General features: G+C 36.7%; 1 protein-coding gene across 17 annotated transcripts in view; it reads left to right on the forward strand.

Moving 5' to 3' along the window:
* The window catches only part of INPP4B (inositol polyphosphate-4-phosphatase type II B), a 1,031,775-nt gene that overhangs the window by 835,328 nt on the left and 177,044 nt on the right, over nucleotides 1-19,403 (forward strand). For all 17 annotated transcript variants that reach the window (XM_089302446.1, XM_070047510.2, XM_089302447.1 and 14 more), the window contains one exon: nucleotides 3,219-3,373. In XM_089302446.1, the coding sequence (XP_089158572.1) occupies nucleotides 3,219-3,373 (155 nt within the window). The remainder of the gene's footprint in view (nucleotides 1-3,218; nucleotides 3,374-19,403) is intronic.

Consider the following 19,403-nt stretch of genomic DNA (forward strand, 5'->3'; position numbering starts at 1 on the left):
AAAAGATGATTGGATAATTTGCTATGAGATATATAAAATAATTTCCCAAGACCAAGGTAGAGGAATGCTGCTTTAATTTCCTTTCATGCAGTTTTGGAATCCTAGGGAAGAACATCAAAGGAACGATACGAAATACAGCTTTAAGGCAACTCATTCACACTTGCCCCATTTAGGGCCATACTGCATTACATGAACGTTGTGTTTAATAGTTCTTTCCTCCATTGTGACTGCTCTTTGTATCCTTAAAGACTAAGGTGATTGTTAATTCTCATTGTTTCTGCAGTGATAGATCATGTTATATTTTTCTCTTTTGCTAATAGTATAAAGGTACCTTGAGCATTTTCCAAGACCATCTGACATCTCAGAATCATAGAAACATCATAATATACCTATTTGGAAGATACGTAAATAGATAAATTAAGGATATATACACGTGCAATCACAATGCATACAATCTTTTCATTGCTGCAGTTTTTCCATCTAAATATATAAAAGTTTTCTCAAAAATCCTATGCATTTCTAATATATACTTTGTGAAATGCATGCACTTAACCAAATACAGCTTATAACATACCATTGACTGAATGAATAATAGTATCACAGTATGCTAATAGCTTGGTTTCAAATTCTGTTGGTACAAAATAGACCTTAAGGGATTGGGCTGTGGCACAGTAGTTTAATCCTCCACCTGAATCATTGGCGTCCCATATGGGTGCCTGTTCTAGCCCTCGCTGCTCCTCTTCCAATCTGGCTATCTGCTATGCCTAGGAAAGCAGTAAAAGATGACCCAAGTGCTTGGGACCCTGTGTCCCTGTGCAGTCCCAGAAGAGCCTGCTGGCTCATGGCTTCAGATCAGCCCAGCTCTGGCCGTTGCAGCCATTTGGGGAGTGAACTAGCAGATGGAAGACCTTTCTCTCAGTCTCTCCCTATCACTGTCTGTAACTCTGGCTCTCAAATAAATAAAACCTTGAAAAAAAGGAGACCTTAAAGTAAAAAATACAGAAATTGCTTTTGACAAGTCCCAAAACTTTCATTTCTCTGTTTCATCTCCCTGCCTTCTTTAAATCTATTTAATTAAACAGTGATTTTCTAAATGTTTTAAAATTTAAATGAAAAATATAAAGCTATTTGGCTTTATGTTCATTGAATTTAAATAATAAAGTTGAGCATTTAAAAAACCAATATTATTAGATTGTATTAAATCGAGCTCATACAGTTCAGAAGTTTTAGAAATCAGAAATCACAACCCAGCATCTGCAATAATGGAATTTCCTCCATCTCCACTTGACTTTAAATTTAGAACACTAAATATCCTAAGTGGTATTGATATATATAATAAACAATATGTTGTTAAGAATATTAATTTTTTTAAAAAATCATAAAGTCATTAATATCTACATTAATACAATGTATATAGTCAAGATTTTTTAAAAACTGGAATATGAATTATTTGTAAGAATTACAGTTTTTAGATGAAAAAATATTGCATTTCAAATCATGCTCTGACATTTCTCTCATCACTTATATTGGAAACAGAAATCACAGAAGTTCTAAATAAAATAAAGATGAGTAAATCCCAGTTTAAGTATCAAAATCACAGTTAAAATAGGGTAAAAATTCTTCATAAGCTGTGTTATTATATATTCTCTTTAATGCAGGGAACTTTTAAAGACTTCTTGATGACAAAGTAGGCCTTTATTTTATCACAGTAGAATTATGTTGAATGCATATTAGATTTATTTTAAATGCATTATTGATGCTGAGGTTGATTACTGATATCTCATAGCAAAACTCTACTGTAGTATAGAAGAGAAAGGATTGGAGTGATTCATCTATTAACCGTAAAGTATTGAGAGAGGAGAGCATTGCTGCTCAGAGATTGTAATCCCTTAAATTAGAGTAGCAAAAAGATTTATAGATAGAAATAGAACATCACAAAAGTTAAAAAGAATTGCTCATTAGACGCGGCTAGAGATATATTTGCATCCTAGTTCTGCTCTGGTATGAAAGGTACTTGACCTACCTAAATCTCAGTCTCCTTATCTATCTTGGTGATTATTTTTTACATTCTCTGTGTTGGTATTGATGAATGGTTCATATCTATAGTGAGGTGCCATGTGCATGCTTAAAATCTCATAACTTTGGGGACATGGTTTTGGCCTGGTGGATAAGCAACTGGTGAAGATGCCCACATCCCATATCAGGGTGCTTGAGTATAAAAATTGTGCAGATGGCATATGATTTGGCTTATAGTTATAAATGTTGCTTCAGTGAATCATGCCATGTACATGAAATGTGCCCTTCCTTCCCGATATCATGCTCATTGTCATGAATCCCTCACTTTGGGATATTAATATCCATGTTTATAAGAAAAATGGTATGTGTGTGTATAATGTCTATATATGAAGTGAATATGATAAAATGTTAAAATTGTTACATTTTAAAATTGAAAAAAATAAGCTTATATATGAAACAAAAAGCCCCAGCTCTGCTTCCAATTCCAGCTTCCGGCTGATGCACAGCCTGGAAGGCAGCAGGGGATGGCTCAAATAGTTCTGACTCTGCCACCCACATGGAATACTTGGATTGGGTTCTGGGTTCCTGATTTGGGGTCCAGACTTATCCCAGCTCTCATGAGCATTTGGAGAGTGAACCAGTAATAGGAGTTCATGTTCTCTCTTTCTCTCTCTCCTTGACTCTCAAAGATTATATATATGTGTATATACCTCTCTCTCTCTCTCTCTCTATATATATATATATAGAAGAATATATATATATATGCATACATATATTCTTATACCTGAAACCAAAATGAGCAAAGATTCATTAGATATAAAACAAGAGGATATAACTAGTTAGGATTCAAATCAAGTGTCCTATCCAGGGGATGTAGGATTTTCTCCCTTCAAAATGAAAGTGTTACTCCTGAGCTTTGATTATCATCAGCATCCACTGCAAATCGAGCATCCTCTCAGTGCCATTGCATCCTCTGCTGGCTCTTCCACGTCTCATATGGCCTCAACAGTTCCACACCTCATATATGAAAATCAACGAAACAAATTCATAAATGATGCCTTTGCATTTCGTAGAGCAGGTTGAGCCAATTGACTTCCATGAGTTCACTTTAAGTCATACAGCTATTTGGTGTGTTTAGAGGGGGTCAGCACTTGATGGTAATCTGCACATGAACAATAAACTTCTTGGTGTGTATGTTACAGATTTGTCGCAAGCTAAACGGTATTCGTTTCACCTGTTGTAAAAGTGCCAAAGACAGGACGTCGATGTCAGTGACCCTGGAACAGTGCACGATCCTGAGGGATGAGCACCAGTTACACAAGGACTTCTTTATCCGGGCCCTGGACTGTATGAGAAGGTATCCCATCTGCCCTCAAGCTTGCTCTTAATTTAAGGTCACTTTTTGAGTTTTTTCCTTTTTTTCCCCAAATTTCATATTTTACTAGAGGAGTGAACCTTTAGCAACTCCATTATAACTCTATAGCTTATAATGGATGACACGAGGGAGCAAATAGTTTTAAGTGTCCCCCCAACCCACCCATTATAGGACATAAAAGAAAATGTGACGTGAACACACTTGATCCTGTGCATGGAGAGTGTTTATCATTAGCTGAAGTTCAAAGGCTCTGAACACTTCATATGTCATGCCTGAAGAGCATATTCATTTGACAAATAAGTAGGGATAAGTATGCACAATATAGAACTAAGTCATGACACAAACGAAGCCCTTCTAATTATCACTAATAGGTGGGCTTCCCATGGCTTACAGGGTCTCTGGGTCAGCAGCCAGCAACCTCCTTCCCAAAATTATTTTCACATCACTCATCATAAAGATGGGATAACACTGGTACTTTAAAATAAGGTATTAAAATCGTTACTCTGCTGACATTTAAAATGCTATGCCCCAAGTCATGTTTCTTGATTCATTTCTGTAGTAATTAAATCTAAAATCCAAGCTATAATGGGAAGGAAAATGTGCCTCATTCACAATGTCCATCAGCAAGGGCACATGTTAATTAAAAAGTTAAATTAAACTGTCTTTTTGCTACAAAGGCTAGCTCAGAATTACACCAGGAAGCGTGGGATAGGTTCCCAGGTTCCAGACAGGAATGTCTAGTGGTGAACTAGAGAGGGCTGCTTCTTACCTGGCACACCATTTGTTCCCAATTTTCTTTTAACTGCTGCAGTCTTCCAATGGAGACGTTGATGCTTGCCTGCGCTCATGCTATGCCTGTATGTTTTTCCACTAATGAGAGATTTCTGCAGTCCTCTATTTTACTCCATTTCATGTCTCTTGGCATTTTCATTGTTCAGTGAGTTCTATCATAACTTTTTGATAAATGTGTGAGGATGTCTTACAGGCCTGACATGAACATCTCAGCCATATAAAACACATTTGGTTGGTATAAAAAATTCTTTCAAAAGTAATATCTCAGCACTAATGTGAAAAATTCAGAGTCTGAGAAAGAAATTCTTCAGATACAGAGAAAATAATACAAATGTCACTGTGGATGGCACACAGGTGTCTGATGAAGAGAGCAGGAGCCTGTGCCATGAGATGCCAGGTGCACCATAGAACTCATGTGACTGAGCTAGCAAGTTGTCTGGAAGGTTAGTTAGCCGGTTACTTCAGGTAGAAGGAAGAGTGGACCCTTAAATTTGGAAGAATCTTTCAGACAAGTAAATAAAGTATGCATCTGTTATAGTGATGTACTATTTAACCATGAACTTTGGTATTGCATAGTGTTGTTCAGAATCTATGCTTTGTATGCAACACAACTGCTCATGGCATAACATTTATATGGGTTTGTTTTTGGATTGTTAACTAAATGAAGGTACCAGATATCATTCAAAACCACAAATGTTCCCATCTTCTATATCACCACTTCTCTGGTAATAACCCTGCTGTTTTGCTGCTGAAATTTTAGATCTTTAAAAGTTAAACTTTAGTTTTATGTACATGTGAGGGTTACATGAGAGTATAAGGGTTTGTCTGTATGTGTGTATACATGTACATGTGTTTTCTTTTTAAATAAGACATGTGCTGTTCTTTAATAACTGCCTTCTTTCCCTTCTCTGGGTGCTCTGTGTTACCTCAGATTATAGGTTAATCAGCTGCAGCAACATACCAGAGTAGATAAGAGATTAGGATTGTAAACTCATCTCTTACTGGATCCCAGTGCTTAAGTAAGCTAGTCAGCATCTTGATGCCTCAATTTTCTCATCTGTAAGACAGACTTGATAGCAGTTTTCACTGCTTAGAAACATCTTGATGATTAAATGAATTCATACAGGTAAGTCACACTGTAAATCTAAGATTTTTTAAATTAATATAAGGTCATAATATAGCCATTCTGCTCTTCCAGGTACAATAAAATCTAGCTAATTATAATTTATGTAGTGTTATGTGTATGAATATATACACACACACAAAGTTTAACTCCAATGAGAAAATGTGCTGCCAACACTTTTATAAGATTCCAAATATAATATTTTGCCAATTTAAGAAAATCTTTAAATGGCCCTTCATAAAAGTATATATGTTTACAAACTCTGCACTAATTATGGAAGGATTTTATTCAATTAGGTAAGCCTAGATAGGTTTCATACAATTTTTTATATTAATGTTCTTAAAATTTTCATAGAATTTGAACTAAAGAAGTTGCTCTAAAATTTTCACCTTTTAAATAATGAAGCTGAGCTGCAGAGTGTTTTGCCAGAGAGTACTCAGAAAATAGTAGAGCCTCTATTAGAACATTAGTCTCCTAGTTATATTTTAATATTATTTTCTTTGCATCAAATGAAACAAAATCCTATCACTTAAAATAAGTTGGTATGGGGGCTGGCGCCGTGGCTCACTTGGTTAATCCTTAGCCTGTGGCGCCGGCATCCCTTATGGGCACCGGGTTCTGGTCCTGGCTGCTCCTCTTCCAGTCCAGCTCTCTGCTGTGGCCCGGGAGGGCAGTGGAAGATGGCCCAAGTGCTTGGGCCCTGCACCCGCATGGGAGACCAGGAAGAGGCACCTGGCTCCTGGCTTTGGATAGGCTCAGCTCCAGCTGTAGCGGCCATTTGGGGAGTGAACCAATGGAAGGAAGACCTTTCTCTCAGCCTCTCCCTCTCACTGTCTATAACTCTACCTGTCAAATAAAAAAAAAAAAAAACTAAAAAAAATGATTGGACTATGTGCAAAAGCAGAGTGATCTGACCAAATCCTGAGGCATTGCAAAGCCACACTAGCTTTAGAATATAAACTCTTTAATCCTAACCTTATTCATACATTCTCCACTGTATCCAGGCGTTAAACATAGTGTCTGGTCCAGAAGAAAATAAATATGCATCATGGTCGAATACATTGGGAGAAGACCGCAGAGAAATTTATTCTGCTATCTTCTGCTGTTCAGAACTATACAGCAGCTTCTTTGTTTGTTTTAGTCTTATGTTTTCAATTATGTGCTGACACAGTAGCTTAGCTTTGTCTTCTGGGATCAACCTGTGTCACTGTTGCTCACAGGGAGTCAGTGTGGACAGAGGTGGTGCTCACAAATTGAACCCAGTAAGGCTTCCATCAGTGCTGTTGTGCTCTGCTTGTGGGTTTGGGAGTGCAGTCACAGTTGTGGAATTTCAAGTCTCTGCTTTCCTTTGTTTCTGTCACACTGTATTAGGTCTTCCAGGTCAGCCAGAAACGTGGAAGCTTACCAAGGCCCTCCATGGCTCTATCATTTCCAAGGTGTCCCTGTTCACTTCTGCCTATTGCCTTGCTCTGGAACTCAATGAGGACTGCACTCTGAGGCTAGCTGTGAGATTTGTCATTAGCATTTGTTTGCTACCAAAGACACTGATGTTTCTGGAAGGGTATGCGAGTGGGACATTTCCACTCTGCACCTCAAAATCCAATCAGGTCCCTTGGATAGAGAAGTTGCTGCTTTCCACTGTGGTAGATGTTGATGGAGAAATGCAGAGAGGTAGCACCAGCTAAGAACACCATGGTCCCCCATGTTTTAAACCCATATGTAGCAGTTTTTCTAAACATTTCTCAAGTTCTTGGCTGATTACCAGAAAACTGAAATGATTTTTAACAACATTGTCCAGTTTTATAGTTCTGCGGGTTATGAGGTGTTGCCAAGTTCCTCAATTTGCCATCTGGCAATACCTACCCTCCAGGCAATGGCTTTTAAATGAACATAAGTGGGTCACTATTTTGATGCAGCTAGTTAAAAGGATGCTTCAGGATCCAACAATGCCAATTTGTATACCAGTTACAACACTTCTGATCAAGCTTCATGCTAAAGCTTTCTGGGAGACAGCAGAAAAGAGTTCAAGTGTGTCAGCCTCTGCCACTCATGTGGGATACCTAGATGGAGTTCTAGGCTCTTAGCTTCACCCTGAGTCAGCCCTGGCTGTTGTGGATAGATCATATTCCGTCCCTTTATGTCACTCTGCTTTTCAAGTAGATGAAGATAAATAGATATTGTAAATAAATAAGATGAGCATTGGGACATTTGGCATAGTGACCTTGGAGTGCCTGAGTTTGATCCCTGCTTCCAGATTCAGACTCCAGCTTTCTGCTAAGGCAGACCCCTGGTGAGAGCTCAAGTGACTGAGTCGCTAGGAGTCCTGGATTATCCTCTTGCCTCCAGCTTTGTCATGGGGCCTAACCCCAACCATCACAGGCATTTGGGGAGTGGCTTTATGAAAACTCAGTCTCTCTCTTTCTCTTCATCTCACCCTCCCTCCCTCTGGAATAATAAGTAAATACTAAAAACAAGTAAAATGAGCATGATAATTTTAACCCTTCTGGGACTTTTTAAACAGCTTGTTTAGATTCCATGTGGATTATAATTGAGATCTGAGGTAGATCTAGGGATCTGAATTTTGTTAAGGATTTCACACATGTTCTGGGCTACAACCCTGGATTTTTTTAAAAATCAATTTTAAAAGGAATTTGACTTTTATGTTTTTGAGTTTTAATTTTGCTTAATACTCCAGTTGCAGTTTAATTTACTTTTAATTTATTCTAACCACCTTTCTGCTTATTTTCTCTGGATTGTTTGAAAGTTCACTAAGGTACTCATATATCATTATTTTCCCAAGTTTTATGTTATCTATGTATCTATTAAGTTCTTCTTTCATTTTGTGGCTATCTTTGTACCAGTGTAAACTACGTACAGAGAGGCAACAGGTTATATATAGATGAGCAGAAATAAGGCTCCAGGTAGCTGTTGGCTCTAAAATTTCACCACTCACCAGCATATGCTCCATGTAGGTGGGGATTTTTGTCATGCTTTGTTCGCTCTTCTATTTCCAGTGCTTAGAACAATGCCCGTTGATATAAGTTTTCCATATTTAATGACTGGGTAAATGAATGAATGACATCAGTTTCTAAAATGTTGGATCCTATATAGAGGGATTTTCAAAAAGTAGGTGGAAAATATGTAGAAGGAAAAACTGCATATTGATCTCATTTTTAAAAATTTTTGTTTTAGAATAATTTCAAATTTGCAAAGACAAAATATAAAGTTGTGCTAAGAGTTCAGATGTACCCCATACCCAGGCTCCCCTATTTTTACCATCTTATATTAGCATATTTTTCACATTTCAGAAACCATACCAACTTTACCTAATTTTTAATCAAAAAATTTTTGCACCAAAATAAACTTATCTTTCAATTCTGTTTTTCCGTAAACTTTTTAAAGTATTCTCATTATAGAAAGTTCTGTGCATACATAGACATTTGACATTAAACAGATAGAAATTGTCACTCAATCATGAAATATTTACATCAACAGTCCCAGAAGATGGAGCTGAAAGTTTCAGAAAGATTTCGATCTGAATTCCAAAACAAACAGGCAACAAAAAACCTTCACTCACAGTCTGAATCCATTCTTTCCCTACACATCTATCATAGATGGTCCTGGACTTACGATGGTTCGACCTAGGGTATTTTGTCCATATAATATGTGAGGCAAGAATTATTCAGTAAAACCGTGATTTCCATTTTCAATGTGGATCTTCTGCTGGGATAGTGATAGATGTAATAACACTATTGCAATGCTGGGCAGCTGCCAGGATCAGTAACTTCCAAGCAGCCACATGATCAGGAGAAACAACTGATGATATGTGATTACGTTTTAGCAATTGGTAGATTAGGAGTATTATGTGAATTTTAATGAGATATTGTCAGCTCAGAATAGGAATATTTGGGATGAAATATCATAAACTCAGGAGCACCTGCAGGTGTACATTCCTGTCACAGTTTCTAGTAACACTCTGATTGACGTGACAGAAAAGACTTCAGATTAGAAAGTTAAGAAGATGTCTGGGTGGATCTCATTCTGTAAGGATCTCTTACTGGTTGTTATTATAGGATGAAAACATTTCCAACTTTCAATACCCATTAAACATAGAAAAATTTTTTGAAAAGGCAAAAGTCCTGCGGAAAGGAGACTCTGGTATGGAATCTGAGTTGAGAATATCTTGAATACAGTCTGTATTAAATTATTTATTGTTTAAACCAGCAATTGGCAATGGTGACTTTATGATAAGTCTAAAAGCCTGATGTATCAAGCTTTTCTTTGAGTTTTGAAATGTATGTGTTTGGCTGAATTGTCCCCTGATTATCTTTAGTAAAATTCTGCAAAATGATGGCTTATAATTAGCAGATTTTTTTAGGAAAGGAAGAATCCAGTATCAGCATCCAATCTTTACTTATGGAATCTCCACTGAATGCTGAGAGCCATCTTATGCCAATGCTTTTGCAGATAGTAGGGCATTGCACATTCATATTTGATTAATAGAGCAGATGAAAACTATGAAAACTTAATTTAAAAAATCATATTTTGGCAAAAAATATGTTTGGAAATTTAATTATCACCATAAAGTAAATTTTTTTAACTTTTATTTAATGAATATAAATTTCCAAAATACAGCTTATGGATTACAATGCCCCCCCCATAACTTCCCTCCCACCCACAACCCTCCCATCTTCTGCTCACTCTCCCCTTCCATTCACATCAATTCATTTTCAATTATCTTTATATACAGAAGATCAATTTAGCATATATTAAGTAAAGCTTTTAACAGTTTGCACCCACACAGAAACACAAAGTGAAAAATACTGTTTGAGTACTAGTTATAGCATTAAATCACAATGTACAGCACATTAAGGACAGAGATCCTACATGAGGAGTAAGTGCACAGTGACTCCTGTTGTTGACTTAACAAATTGACACTCTTGTTTATGGCATCAGTAATCACCCTAGGCTCTTGTCATGAGTTGCCAAGGCTATAGAGGCCTTTTGAGTTCGCCAACTCTGATCATTTTTAGACAAGGTCATAGTCAAAGTGGAAGTTCTCTCCTCCTTTCAGAGAAAAGTACCTCCTTCTTTGATGACCTGTTCTCACTCACAGATATTTCATTTAGGGTTTTGTTTTTTGTTTTTTGTTTTTGTTTTTGTTTTTTTGCCAGAGTGTCTTGGCTTTCCATGCCTGTAATACTCTCATGGGCTTTTCAGCTGGATCCACATGCCTTAAGGGCTGATTCTGAGGCCAGAGTGCTGTTTAGGACATCTGCCATTCTATGAGTCTGCTGTGTATCCTGCTTCCCATGTTGAATCGTTCTCTCCCTTTTTTATTCTATCAGTTAGTATTAGCAGACACTAGTCTTGTTTGTGTGATCCCTTTGAATCTTAGACCTATCATTATGATCAATTGTGAACAGAAATTGATCACTTGGACTAGTGAGATGGCATTAGTACATGCCACCTTGATGGAATTGAATTGAAATCCCCTGGCACGTTTCTAACTCTACCATTTGGGGCAAGTCCGATTGAGCATGTCCCAAATTGTACATCTCTTCCCTCTCTTATTCCCACTCTTATATTTAACAGTGATCACTTTTCAGTTAAGTTTCAACACTTAAGAATAATTGTGTGTTAATTACAGAGTTCAACCAATAGTATTCAGTAGAACAACAAAAAAATACCATAAAGTAAATTAAAACAAAAATATCATTGCACTGTTATTTCCCTTAACAGGAACTCTAAGGGTATGTGTGTATACAATGTAGCAATGTGGCACCATATAGCTCAAGTGTCTTTATTCACTTAATGTTCCATTACTCTGTCATTCTGTCATTTTATAATGGCTCCTTAAAATTAAGATAGTTGATATGCCATTAGTGAGACAAATTGGGGTAAGTTATAGCATACAAACTATTTATCACCATTAAGATAGAATTGCATTCATTCTATTTTAGTATATATTTAATTCATAGGAGAGGGAGTAAACACCCATCAGACTTACTGGATTTTATTATCTTGTGGAATAGCATATTCTCATGTTGAAACCTGAAATTTGTATTTTTGGGGAACATGATGTGTGGAATGTTGCTTTATAAAAATAAGTGAACCTTACTAATTAGAGGTCAATAAAGATTATATTTATAAAAACTTTCTGCCATATGGGGTTCACTTTTTGCTTAGTGTAGTTCATTTGCTGTTGAAATAGAGAAATATTTTCCAGCTTTCCTTGGTAAGTTTGTACTTTACCTTACTTTTCTTTATTTTTGTTTGATTGTAACACTTTGAAAAAACTGGCTATTATTTCTTTTTATCTCTTATTTCATAAATAAAGGAAAATTATAAGCACTGTAAACATCAATAATTGAGATTTACAGCTATTTCTTGACTATTTTAAAGGGTTGTATTTTTGAAGAACTACATAATAAGGATAATTTTCCATTATCATTGTTACACCTTCCCTGGAGAATTTCAGTGATTTTTTTTTACATTACTCTGGTAGAAATCTGTGATAAATAACAAGAGTAAGCCCAGATAAAGTTACCTTCATCATGGCTAATAATTACATTTAAACTGACCCTATTTTTGATGTTTGGGCCAGGAAGGAAAATAGAGATTTCCATACCTTGCTCAATCTGGCTGCATGTGGAGAGAGAGCTCTTCCATTTACCAGGCTTCTCATGAGCTCACATGGTATTGCCATCAGGTCCCAAATGATGGGGAGGTACATCCTGGGGAAGGGGTCATTTGATTGACAGGGGGCTGGATAGGATTACATGGGGTGGGGGAGGTGTGGCTTCCAGTTTATGACCCTAATCTAGCTATGTGCCTTAGCCCATATCAGAAATCATGTTGAAACAGTTACCTTTTAGCAAGTCATTCACAAATGAACCACTCAAAGAGAAGTGATCTTACTGAAGCATCAAGAAGTGACCTACAAAGACTTTACAGGACCCATTTCCTGTATTTTTGTGTGACAAGATACATTGTAATATTATTTTATCAGTAGAAAGATAATGCTTTTCAGGTCTATGTCTTCTCCTTAATTTGTATTTATTTTCTAGACTTGAGTCTGGAGTCGGGAGAATTTTTTTTTTTTCTCCCAAGGGCCGCTTGGATATTTATAACATCAACTGCAGGCCACACAAAACTATCTTATACTAATTATCTTTCCAACTTTGGAAAATTAGTACATTTCCTGGGATCAATTTCTTCATCTGTAAACTAAGGACCACACCCACTCTATCCAGTAGGTTAGTGATAAATGAGATTGCTTGATAAAATGTTATGAGGAGACTCCAAGATGGTGGATTAAGGAATTACATAGTGTGTTAGACTAGAGATAAAAAGTTAAAAAAAATGTAGAAAGTGCACGTGCAGGAGAGAATTGGAGAGAAAACTACACTGGAAATTCTACAAGAGGAAGAGGAATTCTGTAGACCTGTGTGGAGGGTGCAGATGCACAGCACGAAGATGAACACAATGCACAACTTAAGAGCTAAGAACTGGAGTGGGTGGCAGCTTTGTGACAGAGCAGGTGAGACTGGAGTGCAGCAACCCATGATGAAGCAGCTAGAGAGAGAACATGGTGTGAGTCCATACTGGAGCCCAGTGGGCTTGTGGTTGCTAGTGGTTGCTCATGGACCCAGTAGAAGTTGAGGGGGCAGGTTTAACTTGAACCAACTTCCCCACAATAGCACTAGCAGCCTGGCTGAAAAAAGAATCATTAGGAATTACTACAAAGAGCTGTATGCCAACTAATCGTGAAACCTAGAAGAAATGGATAGATTCTTACATGCATACAGTCTACCACAACTGAGTCATGAAGACAGAGAAAACTTAAACAGACTAATAACCAAGACAAATTTAATCAGTAATGAAGACCCTCCTAACAAAGAAAAGCCAAGGACCAGACAGCTTCACTGCTAAATTCTACGAGACCTTTAAAGAAGAACTAATTCCAATTCTTTTCAAGCTATTAAAAACAATTGAAAGGGAGGGAATCTTCCCAAACTCCTTCTATGAGCAAGCATCACTTTAATTCCTAAATCAGAAAAAGATACAACAGAGAAAGAAAACTATACACCAATATCACTGATGAACATAGATACAAATATCCTCAACAAACTATTAGCCAATAGAATGTAACAGCACATCAGAAACATCATTCACCCTGACCAAGTAGGATTTATCCCTGGTATGCAGGGAGGATTCAACATTTGCAAACCAATCAATGTGATAATTGCATTAACTAACTGAAGAACAAAAACTATATGGTTATCTCAATAGATGCAGAGAAAGCATTTGATAAAATACAACATCACTTCATGATGAAAATCTTAGCAAACTGGATATAGAAGGAACATTCTTCAATACAGTCCAGGCAATTTATGACAAACCCACGGCCAACATCCTATTGAATGGGGAAAAGATGGAAGCATTCCCACTAAGATGCAAAACCAGACAACCATTGCTATTTAATGTAGTCTTGGAAATTTTAACCAGAGCCACTAGGTTAAAAAAAAATCAAAGGGATACAAATTGGAGAAAATCAAACAATCAAACTATTCATATTTGTAGATGACGTGTGTGTGTGTGTGTGTGTGTGTGTGTATATATATATATATATATATATGATCCAAAAGACATCACTGAGAGACTGATGGAACTCATAAGAGTTTGGTAAAGTGGCAGGAATATAAAATCAACATGGAAAAATCAATAAGCCTTGTATACACAGACAAGGTCATGGCTGAGGAAGAACTTTAAGGATCAGTCCCATTCGCACTAGCTCCAAAAATAATTAAATACCATGGAGTAAATTTAACCAAGGATGACAAAGATCTCCATGATGAAAATTTTAAAAACACTAAATAAAGAAGTAGAAGAAGACATTGAAAATGGAAAAAATTTCCGTGTTCATGGATTGGAAGAATCAATATCATCAAAATGCCCATACTACCAAAACCAATTTATAGATTAATTGTGATCCCAGTCAAAATACCAACAATCATCTTCTCATATCTAGAAAAAATGATGCTAAAATTCATATGGAAACACAGGAGACCCCAAATAGGTAAAACAGTCTTAAACAACAAAAACAAAACCAGAGGCATCACAGTACCTGATTTCAAGACATACTACAGGGAAGTTGTAGTCAAAACATCTGGTACTGGACCAAAACAGACTTGTAGACCAATGGAACAGAATAAGAACTCCAGAAATCAATTCATGCATCTACACAACCAGCTTATCTTTGACAAAGGAGCTCAAATCATTCTCTGGAACAAGGAGACTCTGTTCAACAAATGGTGCTGGGAAAACTGGATTTCCATGTGCAGAAATACGAAACTACACCCCTACCTTACACCTTACCAAAAAATCCACTCAAAATGTATCAAAGACCTAAATTTATGACCCGATACCATCAAATTACTACAGAACTTTGGGGAATCTCTGCCAGACATTGGCATAGGCAAAGACTTCTTAGGATAGAACATAGACACAAAGGCGGTCAAAGCCAAAATGGACAAATGGGATATGTCAAGCAGAGAAGCTTCTGCACTGCGAAAGAAACATTCTGCAAAGTGAAGAAGTAATGCACAGAATGGGAGAGAATATTTACAAACTATGCAACTGATAAAGTGTTAACATGCAGAATCTAAAAAGAGCTCAAGGAATTCAACAGCAAAAGAAGCAATTCAGTTAAGAAACAGGCAAAGGACTTGAACAGGCATTTTTTAAGAGAGGAAATTCAAATAACCAACATACACTTGAAAAAATGCTCAGGATCACTAGCTATCAAGGAAATGCAAATCAAAACCACATTGTGGTTTTACCTCACTCCAGTTAGAATGGCTCTCACACAGAAATTAACAAATTACATGTTCTGGCAAGGATGTACAGTGTACCTTGGGTACACTGTAGGTGGGAATTTAAACTGGTGCAATGACTATAGAAAACAGTATGGTGATACCTCAGAAATCTGAATAGAGACCTACCGTATGATCCAGCCATTCCACTTGTTGGAATTTACCCAAACCAAAAGAAATCAGCAGCTTAAAGCATTAACTGCACTCCCATGTTCATTCCAGAACAAGGCACAATAGCTTAAATATGGAATCATCCCATATGTCCTCAACTGTTAACTGGATAAAGAAATTATCATGTACATATACTATGGAGTACTATTCAGCTGTAAAAAATGAAATATTATCTTTTACAACATGATGTTTGCAACTCAAAGCGTATCACAAAAAGAATACTATATGTTTTTCCTGATCCCAGGTAACTAATAGAGTACCTGAAATGTAGTATATCAGAGTGAAATAGGCATTTTGAGATTCAATATTTGTTTATATTCCTTGTCTCTTTTTTTTCTCATCATACTACTTGTTGTACTCTTTTACTTAGTGTAGGGTTAACTATATGATTATTAAGTAAGCTGAAAATGAATGTTTGTAAAAATTAAGAGTGGGAATATGACAAGGAGGAGAAGTGTTGGAACATGGGCAGGAGGGAGAGTAGGAGAGGAAGTGTAACTATATTCCTAAATCTTTGTATATGAAATCCATTAAGCTTATATAACTTAAATAAAATTTTAAAAACTGACATTGCTTATTTAAAATCTCAGTGCCCAGTGGGTAGTAAGCACTATACTTCATAAATGTTACCCTTGCTCTGCACACTCTCCTCACCCCTATCAACTCCACTTATTTTTCCCAATGCCAGGCTTCTCTAAGATTCTTTCCTTGGATATTCCTAAAATTGGATTCCTCTGGTCAAGAAAACCCTAGCATTAGTACCTGGCTTCTAAAAGCCTTAAACTATCTTTCAGTGTCTATGGGCCACAGGGTCTGGAATTCATATACTGTCCTTCTGGTAGCAACCAGGAATCTAGGCATAGAATAGGGATTAATACTCATCTGGGTTCCCAGAGAATAGTTTCTCAACACTCACTTGCAGCCAGTGCAACTTGGGAACATCCAGTTGTTGAATACCCAGAGACTTTATAAGAAAGTTAGGATTTTTTGCAAATAATACATCAGGAATCCTACCTCAAGAGGTGAGTTGGGCACAAAGGTCATTAGCAGAAATATATCAGCATCATTATCATAGTAAAATATAAACATGTTTTTAATTTCTACTATCACAAACTACCATTCTAGAGAAAAGGAGACATGATTTGTAATGATAATTGCAGCTAATAGTAAATACATACTGTACATTAAGAATTACACTAAAGTTGAGGCCAGCATTGTGGTCTAGAGGGTTAAGCTACTACCTCTGTTGCCAATATCCCAAATGGGTGCTGGTTTGTGTCCCAACTGTTCTACTTCTGATCCAGCTCCCTGTTAATGTGCCTGGGAAAACAACAGAGAAGGCCCAATACTTAGGCCCCTCCTACTCAAATCAGGCTTTAGCCTGGCCATTGTAGCCATTTGGTGAATGAACCAGAAGGTGGAAGATCTGTCACTCTGTTTCTCCCTCTCTTGGTAACTCTATTTCAAATAACTGAATCTTTAAAAAAGGTTGAATTATACTAAACATTCTACATGGGGAAACTTAGACCGCATAAGAATAATATGAAGTCCATATTTAATAATAGGTTAAATCCAAATCATTAGCAAGTATAATCAATAATTAAACTGGTTCAGATGATAAAAAGGAGCAGTATAGCTGGGGCAGGGAGGGTGTCCTGGAGGAGATAAGATTTGAGATGTGTCTGTGACAATGAGTATTATATAGGTATGTATTAAGAAAGAGCTATGATATCCTAGACTAAGACTATCAAGTGGATAAGGCTAAAATATCACTTGCTCATTTCATTACATTTCTTAAGTATTTTTCCTTGCATGAGTAGTGTCCAAATGAGTGTCACATTGAATAACTCATTTTGTTCAGCTAATATTATCTTTTTGAGATCTTTATTTTATAGAAGTCCAGTTCTCTGTTTATGGCTATATAATATTCCCTTGTATGAATCACCTGTAATATTTATTCTCTTGTTGAATTTTAATTGATTTCTGATATTTTGCTATTATAAACAATAGTATAATAGATGTCTTCATATGATATACATGATTAAAAGTATTTTAGATTCTCCATTATGTAAAACCATAAGTAGAATGAGTGGTAAGATATTTATTCTTTTCACTTCTACTACATGTTTCCAAATTGCTGTTCAAAATAGCTATGCTAATTTATATTTCACAAGCCATACACATGTGGCCCCACTTCTCCACAGGCTCCAGTACTTACATTGTAGGAGGTCTTGCCATTTCTGTTAAGTAAAAATAATTATCTTGATATCTTGTTATAATTTGTATTTTCCTAGCAAGATGAGTGAGAGTGAACATGCATCTAAATAGTGATGATATCTCCCTTCTCAACCTTAGTGTTTCATACATTCATTTCAGTTTTATACATTATTGCCAATTAAGAAAGGAGTCTAGCATTTATAAACCATTGGTCTATCATGCTTAGGTAAATCTAGAAGTGAGGGTTTCTGATGTGTTAGGTTTTGTAATTTTTTATGTTTTATTTTATTATTTTATTTTTCAAATGAAAACACAGTGAAATAGGACAGGATTGTGTGCTGGGTTTGGATAGAGAAATGCAAGGTTCTGACAGGAGCCTGCAATGTGATCTGAGGGTGCGGGGGCAGAGTTCCAGTTTAACGAGAGAGGGAAATTTCCAGCTGAGACACAAACAAGCACCTATATTTTATTATGAAAATGATTGATGCATTTGCACTTGGTAAATGAGGTGTAACAAGAAATATTCATGGAAAGGGTTTGTTCTCATTAAGATAAGGCACGAGTGCTCGGGCCTGAGTGAGCTGTGGGGTGGCAGTTTTGCCAAAACTCAGGAGTCCATTTATGTGCCTACAAGGTAGAGACAGGAAGAAGTGGTTTTTTTGACTGCCTAATGGATATTTTTCACCAGCACCATCTGAGCAGTTATTTATTTTAGCCCTCCCCTAGGCAATGGTATTCACACCCTGGAGGTGCCTACTATATTTATCCTGACACACATGAAAATAAACCCAAATCTATTATATCCATACATTGTCAATGCATGACTGAAAAATTTTAGCTTTCTATCAGAAACCTTACTGTTCTCTGGTAAAAAACTCTCCTAAAATGGTTTCAACCCTTCTTCTGACTTCAAATCAGCCTCTGTTACAGGAGAGCACACTAAGGTCTCCACGAGTCAGTGCCAAAGAGAACAGGGCAGTGAGGCTATGGCATTTACAGAAAAGCAGGTAAGATACTGCAAAGTGTTCTCCAGATTGGAAGATCACGGATGACAGAGAAATTCAGATGACCAATGTAATACAATTATGCCCAAAGAGTAATGCCCTAAAGGCTTATGAACAAAAATGTAGTATGCACAATTATACCACACCCTCTTCCATTTGGTGGGCACATCAGAACTCCCATGATTGTAAAGATGCCATTATAGGGATCAAGAATGTAATCTATGAAGTATATCACCTGCAGAATTGGTAATTTATTAGTTGTAATTAATATCATATATGGTGCTTCTTAAGTCTCACAACATTGTTTGGGAGGATTCACTGCTCTGAATATTTTTTTTCTTTTTTTTTTTGACAGGCAGAGTGGATAGTGAGAGAGAGAGAGACAGAGAGAAAGGTCTTCCTTTTGCCGTTGGTTCACCCTCCAATGGCCGACGAATAAACCAACCCAATCTTAAGCAAGATGCTTTGGTTTAGCATTTATAGTCTAATGCGGTGATTAAGCAGAAGGATTTTGCAGTTACACTGACTAGTTTCTCCAGTTGTTAGCAGAGGAAATGAAATCCTAAGAGCACGTTTATTCATTATCTGTAAAATGAAATCATGTATATTTTAAAAAAATGGTTGCTGGGTCTACTAAATAGTAAACACTTGATAAAGTCAAACTATTATTGTGGCAATTTTTCCACCATCTTCAGCTCATGGGATGTTGTGAGAACTAAAAGGAAAAATAATCATGGAAACACTTACAGCCCTTGTCACACAGTAAGGATCAGGAGATATTGACTGGGGGATATGACTTCTACAGATGTGTGGTGGTAATTCTTGTT

This window comes from Oryctolagus cuniculus, chromosome 8 (assembly GCF_051225735.1).
Source record: "Oryctolagus cuniculus isolate XC-2025 breed Fujian yellow rabbit chromosome 8, ASM5122573v1, whole genome shotgun sequence".
Taxonomy (NCBI): domain Eukaryota; kingdom Metazoa; phylum Chordata; class Mammalia; order Lagomorpha; family Leporidae; genus Oryctolagus; species Oryctolagus cuniculus.